General features: G+C 49.2%; 1 protein-coding gene across 2 annotated transcripts in view; it reads right to left on the bottom strand.

The window, feature by feature from the left end:
• Positions 1-12,412, bottom strand: part of PARVB (parvin beta) — a 144,171-nt gene that overhangs the window by 67,805 nt on the left and 63,954 nt on the right. For both annotated transcript variants that reach the window (XM_036761058.1, XM_036761059.1), the window contains exons 4-8: positions 10,863-10,965; positions 5,831-5,971; positions 3,771-3,886; positions 2,185-2,243; positions 308-327 (exon numbers count right to left, since the gene is read on the bottom strand). In XM_036761058.1, the coding sequence (XP_036616953.1) occupies positions 308-327; positions 2,185-2,243; positions 3,771-3,886; positions 5,831-5,971; positions 10,863-10,965 (439 nt within the window). The remainder of the gene's footprint in view (positions 1-307; positions 328-2,184; positions 2,244-3,770; positions 3,887-5,830; positions 5,972-10,862; positions 10,966-12,412) is intronic.

The following is a 12,412-nucleotide window of genomic DNA, read 5'->3' as shown; positions in this document are numbered from 1 at the left end:
CATCAGCTTGGCCAGACAATGTGACAGCTGGGGGCGCCACAGTGCACAGGCAGCAAGGCCTGAATTCACATCCAGCTTTAGATGCTGGCTAACTGGGTGACCCTGGCCAAGTCACTTCACCCGTCTGCCTCAGTTTCTTCTTCTGTAAACAGCACCTACCTCCCAGGACTGTTGAGAGGATCACACGATATTTGTAAAGTGCTTACTTAGCACAGTACTTGGCACTTAGCAGGCTCTATACAAATGCTAGTTATTATTCATTATCATCGTTAGCATAATTAATGTGTCAATTTCCCAGGTTACCTACCAAATCTTCCCATCATCATCCTGCAAATGAAAACAGAAAAGGGACCCCCATTAGAGCAGGTTCACTTACGGAGGCAGAGTATTCTTAAAGAGAGAAAAAGCAGACGAATAAAGGCACGCTGACAGAGTTACTGATTGTTTTGGATACAGAATAATTCATATAATTAACTGTTCATCACAGCTTTTTATCCCCATCCTGTCCTCCTTATAAAAAGCAGGCATTCTTCACCTTCATTCTTTTTTTAATTTTGATACCTGTATTTCTTATTTCACTTATTATTTTATATTTTCCCCCAGTTACACGAAAAAACATTCTTAACATTCAGTTTTTAAAACTTTTGAGTTTCAAATTCTCTCCCTTCCTTCTTCCCCACCCACCTCATTGAGAAGGCAGGCAATTCAATATAGGTTATATATGTGTAGTCGTGCAAAACATTTCCATAATAGTTGTGTTGTAAAAGAAAACAAACACTAAAAAAAAGAACCCAAAACACAAACACCTCAAGAAAAACAAAGTAAGTGAAAAAGTCTGCTGCGATCTGTACTCAAGACACCATCGGTTCTCTCTTTGGGGAAAGAGAGCATTCTTTATCATAAGTCCTCGAGAGTTGTCTTGGTTGGATAACTGTATTTCAATCCTATGCATTCTGTTTTATGCATTTAAAAACCTTATTTTTGTGAGTTTTTTTTTTTGGTCTGTGTTTTCTTTCCCAATACGACTAATGTGGAAATATGTTCTGCATGACTGATCACACACGTATAACCTATGTCAGACTGCTTGCCATCTTGGGGAAGGAGCGAGAGAATTTAGAACTGTAACTTTAACAAAATGAATGTCAAAAATTGTTTTTACATGTAATTGGGAAGAAATATTATTTAAAAAAACCCTTATTCTAAGATGGGAGTGGGGCCCATGGGGCCCTCAGCTCCAGCACAGTGCCAGAGAGGTCCAAGACATACAAAAGGTGAAGAAAGCCCTTGTAATACAAAGTTCTGGTACTTTTTCCTATTAGAATGTAAGGTCTCTGAGGGCAGGACCTGTTTAATTTTTATCTTCGTATCAGCAGCACAGAGCCTGGAACATCTTAGGTATTCAATAAATGTTTGCTGATTGAATGACTGATTGGTCTTGCTGCCTGACTCTGGGCAAGGCACTTCTCCCTGAGTCTACTTCTTCATCTGCGGAATAAGGAGGTGGACCTCAGACTCAGAACCAGAAGGGCCCCAGGCCACCAGGTTCCCTCCCTCCTCTGAGCCCCATGGGCTCCACACACATTCTATCTCTCCAATACCTGGCACAGGATTCTGCATACAGTAGGGATTTAATAAACATTTCCTGCACTAAATGAACAAAAAAGGCATTTAATTAAATACTTACTATATGCCAATACAGTATGGTATAGCACAGTGTGGGGTTTTGGAGATTTCAAAACTTTCCAGTTTTCCCCAAGCAGATTCAAAGCTGTCGGTGTTAACAAAAAAGTTTCCATGTGCCTCCCTCCCTCTGACCAAAGTACTACATGTGACAACTGAATGAAGCCAGGTCAGATGTTTGCAACAGGACCAAAGAACATGGCAAATTAAAGCTTGGCGCACAGTAGGCACCTTATGAGTGAAGATCACTTGATTAAAACTGGTGTCCCCAGAAGCAGGGATGAAAAGGTACAAAGCCTTTGGGAATTAAGGCAAGTCCATCATAAACAAACATTCCAGAAAGAAACATTGCTGAAAAAGGTTGGGATCTGAACTGCCTTCCAAGCAGACTTCCAAGATTAATGGGAAATGGCTCCACCCCCCACACTGGGGCTGATGAGAAGGGTAATGAGAACAGCAGGGACGCTCCATCTGTGTGCTGTGGAGAAGGGGTTTAGCACTTACTCGGTGGTGCTGGTCAGCTCTTCCACCACGTGGGCCGAGTGCAGCAGGCCTTCCCGCTTCTGAAAGAGCCCAAAGACAGGACGCCCAGAAGTTAAGCCACAGCTGCCCACCCCCCAGCCTGGCACCCCTCACACTCAGTCCTTCCTCAGGATTTACACATCCTATCTCCAGAAGGCCCTGCTTAGAATCTGGAAGGGGCGGCCATCCATTTCCCAATCCCTTATTAAGCAGCCTGGGAGGGAGGAAAAGGGGGCTGGAAGGGGATCTGACCAAGGGGCTCAAGGCCCTCCAGGGTGCCAGCACCTCTGCTGGGTCCTGGGTCAGCCAGGCCCCCAGGGCCAGACCCTGAGGGAATAACTAGACTTTGCTGGGTGGGACCAGGAGGATGGGTAGTGGCTATGGCTAAGGTGAGGCATGATGCTGGGAATCTCAGAGCCCAGCCCTGAATGGAACCCCAGAGATCCTCTCTAGCTCAATAACTAGAGATGAAGAGCAGAGGGCCAGAGGGAAAGGGACAAGCCCAGGGCTGCTCAGGAAGGGCCAGGGCCAGAGCTTTTTCTCTGGTTCGACTTCACTCTTGTGGGTGCCAGGAAGCTTCTTCTAACCAAGAACAAAGAGAAAGAGAAGGAAAATCAGCTCAGTAAAACTAACCAACAGATTAACTCAATCAGAGGTCTATGCCCTGCTCTGTACCCATGGCCCCCCACCTCTACAAAGAAGTGAGGGCAGGGCCTTTGCATCAGCTCTCACTTCCTATGTTCTAATCTCCGTGGTTACTGAACTGGCCTTCTCAGTTCTGAGCAGAAGGTAGCAGACTAGATGGGGTCCCACAGCCTCTTACATGCAGGAGGCACTCAATAAATGAGCTAAAACGAGGCGCTAAAATGAGAAAAAACACTCTCACACCTACACATTGACACTTACACATAAACACACTCACACTCTCACTCATACACACTCACACATGCACACTCACACACACACACACACACTCCCTCTGTCTCTTTCACTCTCGAAAGCACAGGCATCATGCATACACACACACACACATACACACACACACACACACACACACACACACACACATACACACACACACAGAGCCCTCCCTCCTGAAAGCCTGGGGTCCCCAGTTACTATCCGCTGCTTCATCCAAAGAAGACCCAACCTGAAGCTAAGGAGTCAAGAAAGCCAGATTTTATTTTGATATGTCTCTCCCCATTGCCTCCAAACTTCCCCACTGAGTGACAAGCACATTTAGGAGCTGAATATTGAATTCTGACGCATTGGCTTTAGCGGGAGATAAATGTGCCTTTTGAAAAAAAATCTTGGAAATTAAACCTGAAAGCTCCGGGAGCCTCTGGGCTCGCCTTCCCTTCGAACACGCCACTGTTTCTCATTTCCATCATTTATCTCAAATCCAGGAGGAGCTATAAATTCCATCGAAAAGGAAAACAGAACAGAGCCCCTCAGGAGAAAAAAAAGAAAATAAGAAAAAGGTAAAGCACCCCAAAAGCCCTAAGTCAGGGAGCCTGCCCAAGCTGGGCCCCATGGGCAAGCTAAGGGGGATGCGGAGCGTTACTTACTCTGACGACCACCACCTGCACGGAGACGTGCTCAGGAAGCCGGATGGGGGCTCGGAAGTGCATGGCCAGTGCGACCAAGAGATGGAGGATGGCCACAAGGTTCTTTCCGTGGATTGCTACAGAGGGGAGAGGAAAGGAAGGTGCCTTTTGAACGATGTTACATGTGAAGTAAAAAGCCAAACACTAAAATATTGGAGGGGAGAGTGGGCAGCAAGGTACAATAGAAAGAGTACTGAGCTTGGATTTGAATCCTGACTCCTCCTGGGCGATTCTGAGCAATCTAGACCTGGGTTCCTCATCTGTGAAACAAAGGCATTTGACCTCTGAGGTCCCTTTGGACTCTGAGCCTGAGTCAAGAGAGCTGGGTTCGAGTCCCAACACTCCTAATTACCTCCCATGGGATGATGGGTAAGTGATTGAATTTCTCTGTTCATCAGTTTCTCATTTGTAAACTAGATGAGGCTAGATGAAACTAGATTGGGAAATGCTGTTACTCCAAAGGGGAAGAAGGGAAGAGAGATAGGAACAGGCTGCCCGGAGTTCCCAGGCCCAGCGGTCTAAACTCTGCACTGGCAAGCCTGGAGCCAGGCCTCCGCGCCACCTTCCATCCACACTCTACTGTCCCCTTGCCTCTCTATGTGTTGTCTTTCCTCATTAGAATGGAAGCTTCTCGAGGGCAAGGATTGCCTTGCTTGACTGTATCTGTATACCCAGCCCTTAGGAAGGTGCCCTTTTCACTGATTCTACGTCCAAATTCTATGTCTGCCCGAGAGAGGAGAATTGGGGTGCAAGACATCCCCTCCCTCTGTCACTGAAGAATCCAAACCCTCAATAACCTAGAAGAGGGGGCTGGAAGTGGAACTGGAAGTGCCCCAGGCCAGACGGGGCCAGGCCACAGGCCTTCCCCTCACTTCACCAGCCAGGCCAGCCGTGGCTCAGATGTCAGGCAGGTTGTTTAGTAGGAAAACATCTGTATTAAGATGAATGATCTCTGCCATCAAAAGACAGAACGCGGTTATCACTTCCACGCCACAGTTATTAGCACACGCTGTGAAGGCGGCCGTTGGACAGGAGGAGGTGAGGGGTGAATTCTGCTTTCAGGTTCATGCTGACAGGTAACACCTGCTCTGGTTAATTAAGTTTCTATTCAATCTTACTTAGCAGGGAGGCTTGCTGCTGTCTAAAAAGCCCTTCAGAAAACACCTAATGATAATTACCTCCCACTCCCAAGAAGACTCTTGCTGGAAAGGGGGAGAAAGGAGCAGGACATGGAGCAGGACATTCCCAGGAGGGCTCTGGAATGGAGGGGAAAGCCAGGACCGGCACAGAGAAGACCAGGAAGAATTGAGGGGAGGAAAAACTTCCAACTTCTACAATTCAGTGGGACAAAAAGTGCAGAAGACAGCCAAGGCACAGGGGAGAGAGCATGAGCTCCAGAGTGAAAGGACCATCTCTGATACTTAGTGCCGAGTCTCTGAGCTCTCTGGGTCTCTGTTCCCTCACATAGGATACAAGGAGACTGATGCTCTGATGCCCACTGTCTGCATGACCTTGGACATGCCCCTTCCTCTCTATCATCCTCGCTATCCTCTGAAAAATGAGGGGGTTAGACAAGACGGCCTCTGAGGGCCCTCCCAGCTCCAGAGCCAGGATTGAGGCTATGATCCCATGGAACTTTTCTGTTCACAATCTTAGAACTAGGTCTTTTGAGGTCACCTGGTCCACTCCCCAGCATCCCCCAGAGGCCTGATTTGGCCTCTTCCTGCTGATTTAAATCCTGACATTATTCATCTTAATACCATAAATACACAAGCTGCTAAAGCCCTGTGTGAAATGCTTTCCAAAGATTGGCTTTGGGGGCTTATCTGGACCACTGGTTCTCTTCCACTTGGGCAGATAATCCACTGTTGACTATTCCGTCTTTGGGGACGTCAGATTATGTCTAAGGAAAAAAGAAAGCCCCTCCCTAAGGCCTAGGGGTGCAGAGTCTTATCTGTCCCACCCAGCTGCCCACTGCCACCATTTTGACTGCCCCAGCTCCAAGGGCACACACAACTTACAGTCCACATTCCATTTGATGGCCCAGCCATGGGGCCGCAGGACATCGTAAACCGCCTCCAGGATGGTCTGCAGCTTTTGTTTCTGGCCTATCTCTGACTGCGTCACCTCAGCCACATTCAGTTTGCGGTCGGCTAACTTTTCTGTGGTGAGGAGGAAGGAAAAAGCAAAGTCAAGACTGAGGTATGGCCAGGTGGGTCTGAGAACCCAATTAGTCGGGGCAGGGGGAGGGTCTCCCCACAGCTCCCCCAGGCAAAGAGGAGATCTGGAGCCATAGGAAGTTCTCAAAGAGCAGGGCCCATAGCCAATGACTAATAAATATTTCTTTGTTCATCCACCCATTCATCCATTCATCCATTTGATGAAGTGGAGCTGATAACCTCTTAACTTTCCCATCACAAAGTGTCAGAGCTGAAAGAGACTTCAGAGAACATCTGATCCAACCCCTTCATTTTACAGAAAAAGAAACTGAGGCCAAGGGGGGGCAAGTGGCTCGCCAAAATCACAGTGGGAGCTTATTAGAATGTCAGCTTCCTGAGGGCAGTGGCTATCCTGCTTTTCTACTGTATCTGCAGCACCTACTGCCACGTCTGGCACATGGTGGGTGCTTAATAAATGCCTATTCATTCATTCCTTCAGCACTCCTATGATAACACACTTCCTAACCATCCCCCTTGGAAAACTGCCCCCATATGAAGGGAGGAAGAGGCAGGGAAGACTCCCATAAAGGATAATAAGAATTTGAAATCTGGCATCAGATAAAGGCCATTTAAGCCAGAGAGGCTGGAGAGCGTCTGCCAGGAGGGTCTCAGAAGGACGAGGATTTTGGTAAAGAAAATAAAAAGCGGCTTAAAAGCATTTTTTCCCTCTCCCACTCTTCTTCCTCCCACGCTACCAGGCAGGAAGAATGATTAGATCTTCCCGGATACTCCCCGGCTGCTTTATTACCAGGAGTAAGCTTTGAGCTGAACAAACACTGTCACATCTGCTCCGCGTTCAGTTACCAAAGGCGAGACCCCCAAAGGCGAGACCCCCGAAGCCAACTTTGGCTCCTTCAATCTCACGGCTTTGTAGAGGAGAGGACTGGCAGAATCACCTGGCCCTCAGTGCCCCATGGGCCGGTGTCCAGGGGCAGAGGGTGAGAAGGGAAGGGAAGCAGAGGTGGCTCCTTGCCATCTCTGAGTGTCCCGCCCCCCCACTCCAGACTTGGACTCCTCTGCCTTTGGCTTGGGAAGCAGAAAATAAAAGCTGTTTGGAAAAAAACTGTTTTCAAAAGTGACTAAAAAGTCATGACTTCTTGATCATTCACACAAAGATTATTAATGGCCAATTAAAAACAAAACAACTATCTTTGGGGTCTCTATCACTCAACGTGCTTCTGGGATGCATCCCAGATAGGGAGGTTGACCGGCTGGGGGTGGGGGGAGGGCATGGAAGACAGACCCCGAGGATGCATCTGAAAGAAGAACAAAAACACCTTTTCTATTTTCTTTTTGGTTCATACCTGTCATTACTTTGGGGCAGGGAATTCCCAGTAAGAAAAATCCCTCTACCAATGAGGCCACAGGGCCTTACAGCGAGACCCAGAAGGGACCTCAGAGGTCACTGAGTCCAACCCCCCCCCCATTTTATAGAGGAGATTAAGGCCTAAGGCTCCCCCATGTCGTTACCTCTCCACGTACCCAAATCCAACTTAACCAGATGCCCCCTCCAGTCTCACTTCCCCCAGGAAGCCCACTGGGCCTGCCTCAGAGCACAGCGACCAGTCTTGCCTGCCTTGACCTCCCATCACTTCCACTGCCTACCACACACACCAGGCACTGACCACATACTGCCCTGGACTCCTAATCTCCTCTCTGTGCGTCTATACCTAATCTTCCTGAACAGGTGGTTAGCCTCCTTAGAAAAAGGCCTGGCACACAATGGAATGTGTGTAGACCATTTATCATTTAACAGGGTGGAAGTTTAATATTAGTCAGTCCACAAACATTTACCAAGTACCTACTGTGCGCCCAGCACTGTCCTAGGCTGAAGACGGTCTTTGCTCTCAAAGAGCTCACAATCCAAAGGCCCACAAGCCCAAATCTATTCACAAACAAGCTAAACTCAGGATAAAGTGGAGATAATGAACCAGGAAAGGAGCTAGAATTAAGGAGTGGCAGGAAAAGCTTCCTGCACAAGATGGGATTTTGTCTGGGATCTGACGGGTGGCCTGGAGATGAGGACCAGGAGGGGGAGGATTCTAGGGATGGTGGACAGTCAGAGAATAGGGCCCAGTGTTGGGAGATGGAGGGTCTGTGGGAGCAGGCCAGAAGGCCCGGGTCACTAGAGTAAATACAGACTGGGGTATGTGTTGGAGAGTGAGGTGTAAGAAATAGAAAAAGCAGGAGAGGCCGGCTCAGAAGGGCTTGGAATGCCAAACAGAGCATTTTGTGTTTGCTCCTGGAGGTGGTAGGGAGCCAATGGAGTAAACTGAGGAGGGGGTGATGTCATCAGACCTGCATTTTAGGAAAATTACATCAGTGGCTAGATGGAAGATGGGCTGGTATGGGAAGGCAGACCCACAACAGACCAAGAGTGGAGGACTGAGGGGAGGAGGGTCTGCACCAGGGTAGGGGCAGTGTCAGAGGAGAGAAGGGGGCGGGTCTGAGACAAGCTGCAAAGGGGAAGTCAACAGACCTTGGCGCCATATTGGATCTAGGAATGAGAGAGAGTCCAGAGTCCAGGATGACCTCGAGTTTGGGAGCCTGAGGGGCTGGAAGGAGGGTAAAGCCCTCAACTGCAACAGGCACATGTGGAAAAGGGAAGGATTTGAGGGGAAAGATAAGGAGTTCTGTTTTGGACATATAGAGTTTAAGACACCTATATAATGTCCGATACAAGAGATAGTTAGAGATACAAGACTGGAAGTCAGGAGAGAGGTTAAGACGAGAGAGGTGGATTTGAGGATCAGCAGCACAGAGCCGAGCACTGGGAGCTGGGAGAAGAGAAGATGGCCCAGGACCGAGCCTTGAGGGATGCCCAGTGTTGGCATTAGCAGGTGTGACCTAGATAAAGATCCAGGGGAGGCTAAGGTGTGTTCAGACCAGAAGAGAAGCCAGGAAAGAGCAGGGTCACAGAGACCTGGGCAGAAGACAGCGTCAGGGAGGAGACAGTGTTCAAGGCTGCAGAGAGGTCAAGGACGGGGATGGAGAAGAGGGTTCGGGTGGAATGAGGCAGTCGGAAGCCAGAGGCAGGACGGTGGAGCTGAGAGGCAGTAGCTGGGGTTCCCGGGCCCAGCCTTGACAGCTAGGACTCCTGGGGCAAGTCACGGAGCCCCCAAGGGGAAGGACTCTTATCTGGAGAAGGCGGCACCCACGGCATGACCTGCTGAGAGCCCAGGACGGCCGGGAGGATTACATGAGCCACCAGATGGGAATGTGCTTGGGACGCTGTGAAGCATGGGACAGAGGCAGGTTATTAGGAACCCAGAGAGAACACAGCTGATTTAGCTGTTGGCACATACAGTTTAGCAATCACAGGCCTGAAGGGGATTGCGACGATTTCAGAGCTCATGCGCCTGGGATGGAACATGAGAAAGCGGCCCAAGTATCCCCAAACCGCCTCTTCTCTCACTGCAATTCCATCAAGAGTGAGTGACTAAGTGGGGAATGGGGACAAGGGATACAAAAATTAAAAGAACGAAGTAATGAATAAATGAGGGGAAAAGCATGGGCCAAGCAGGGATCTCCAGAAATACCTAAACACAAACAAATGCAAAGGAAGTGTGACCCTGCCCTCCAGGGTCCCCCAATCTAATGGAGATGGTGGAGGAGCAGCAGCATTGATAAGGTATCTCCTCTCAGGAAGCTTCTAATTCAATGGGGTGGGGGCAGGGTGTAGGGGGAGAAAATCTACAAATAACCAAGACACAAGCTGAGAGTCCAAGGAAGAGGTCCAGGCCCAATCTAAGGGGGCCTTATCAGGGAAGGCTTCAGGGAGGAGGAGGGATCTGAGCTAGAGAGACAGAGATGGAGGGACCGGGGAAGGGAAGTCCTTTCCCAGGTACACGGGCCATTTAGAGATGGAAATGAGGAAAGACAAAATGACAATGGGGACAGTGGAGAAGAAGTGTGGAGAAGATAAGGCTGGCAGAGAGGAGCTTGACTATGGTCAAGCCTGCCTTCCTTCCTCCCTTCTGTCCCTTCCTTCCTTCTTTCCTCCTTTCCCTCTCTTTCTTTCCTTCCTTCATTCCCTCCCTTCCTTCTTTCCTCCCTTCTTCTCTTGTCCCTCCCTTTTCTTCCTTCTTCCCTTTTTCCCCCTCTTCTTTCCTTCCTTCTTTCCCCCTCTCCTCTCCTTCCTTCCCTCCCTTCCATTTTTTCTTCCTCTCTTCCTCCTTCCCTTCCTTTTCCCTTTCCAGTCTTTCCTTCTTCCCTCTTTTCCTTCTCTCCTTCCTTCCTTCCCTTCCTCCCTCTCTTCTTTTGTCTGGGGTAAGTTACTATCATACTACTGTTCTCTTATAGTTAAAGCTCTATGTACTATTACTATGTCGTCTCTTACTATCATAATTTACAGAAATGATGCCATAATCTTTTCCATGCCTCAGTTTTCCCATCTGGAAAATGAGGGCCAAACCATCTCTCTTCAGGTGAGGATTGAATGCGCTCCCTCTGGAGATATCTGAAGGCAGAGGAACCCGAGGGAAGGAAGGCCTACTGCTTAGTACGCTGCTCTGCTCCTTCCTCTCCACGGGCTGTTTACAAGGACAGAACTAAAGACGGAGCTTACGATGCCAACGCACACTGAGTGGTGTGAGTGAGAGACAGAGACAGAGAAACGAGGAGATCTGCTGAGAACCACAGCCCCAGTCATCCTTTCCAAGGAGAAAGACCACGTCAGAGTGGTGGTCCTGGGCTCACTCTGAGGGAGGCCCCTCTCAGCTCCACCTGCCTAATAGAGGCAGGTTGGAAGGAGCCTACGAGGCTGGAATCCACTCTCTTCCATGGGCCCATGACAGCAGTCCCTCTCCCACCTCTTCTGGCCCACCTCACTCACCCAAAAGCTTCTGCAGCACCTGCCCATCATACAGATCCTCCTCCAGCTGCTTGACAATGATTCTCTCCTCCACCAGGACATCATTAATCCAGTCAATTAAAACCTAAAAGAATAAAACCAGAAGTTAACACCTCATCAAGGCAAGGTGTGACCTGAACCAGAACCAGCCATTCAGTGGATCATGTATCAAGGATGGAAAAACCTTCAGAGACCAGATAGCCCCTCTCCCAATTTGAAAAGCCCCCCAAACTAAGAAAGAAAAGCAGAGCTTTTCTTAGCCTGCTTACTCTAGCCCAAGCCCTGGTGCTCCTTGGCAATGTCCCAGGGCAGCTGGCAACGGCTCCAGTGGTGGTCAGCTGCCACCATCGCTGTATGGAGGAGGTGTGAGCCACCTGGCCTGGGCCCCACTGGGAGATATGGTAGAGTGTGGAGAAGCTGCAGCACAGGGCCCTCCCCAAGGACCTATGCGGAGCTCCCACAGCCCTAGCATACCCAACTCTGCCTCCCCACTGTTCTGCTGAGGCAAGGCGGTGTTTTGTCCTCACATGCCTTCATCACCATCACCATCATCATCCTCATGGCTAGCATTTCTATCACACCTACTATGTGCCAGGCACCATGCCAAATGCTTTACAAATATTATCTCATTTGGGCTTCACAACCCTGGAAGGGAGGGGCAATTATCTCCTCTTTTACAGACGGGGCAGAGAGGTTGAATGACGTGCAAAGAGGCCCAGAGTAAGGACCTGAAGCAGGAATTGAACTCAGGTCTTCCTGACTCCACAGCCAGCACTCTATCCATCGTGCCCACAGCTGCTGACGTTTATAAAGCACTTGGAGGTTTTCAAATTGCTTTACACAGAATCTCCTTTCCCTAGACCTCATCTCTCTCTCCCTCCCTTCTCCTTGCCACCCTGTGGTCCCATCTCCCCAGGCTTCTCCAGCAGATCACATCCTCAATCATCCCCCTTCTCTCCTGGACCTTCAGCCTCTCCCCATTTGTTCTTCTCTACTGCCATCAAATAGATCTAAGGCTCCTCCCCCTCAAAAACCCTCCACTGGCCCTCCAGCTAGTGTCTGATGGCATCCTCCTTCTTCAGCCAAACTCCTAGAAAGAGGCACCACCTGCATTTCTTCCATTTCCTCTCCCCTCTCCCCTTAATGAAATTACATTTGTAAAGCAAACAGTAGGCATCTATTAAATGCTTGTTTCTTTCCTTCCCTCACAATCTGGCTTCTAACCTCGTCACTCAACTGAAGCATCTCTTTCCAAAGTTACCAATGACTTCAATGGCCAAACACAGTGGTCTTGTCTTCGTCTTCATCTTTTCTGACCCCTTTGCTGCCTCTGACCATTGACCACTCCTGCACCGTTCTCCCTCTCCTTGGTCCTTCCTGTCCAACCACTCCTTCTTTGTCTCCTTGGGCTAGGTCACCAACCATACAACACCCCCTAACTTGAGGTGTGGTTCTCTCCTAGGCCCTGTTCTCTTGTCCCCTACAATGCCACAGTTCTAATTATGATCTCAATGCAGATGAGTCCCAGATGT

This window comes from Trichosurus vulpecula, chromosome 5 (assembly GCF_011100635.1).
Source record: "Trichosurus vulpecula isolate mTriVul1 chromosome 5, mTriVul1.pri, whole genome shotgun sequence".
NCBI classification, from domain to species: domain Eukaryota; kingdom Metazoa; phylum Chordata; class Mammalia; order Diprotodontia; family Phalangeridae; genus Trichosurus; species Trichosurus vulpecula.
Note: the sequence above shows the minus strand (reverse complement) of the source record. Positions and strands in the feature narration are given on the sequence as shown.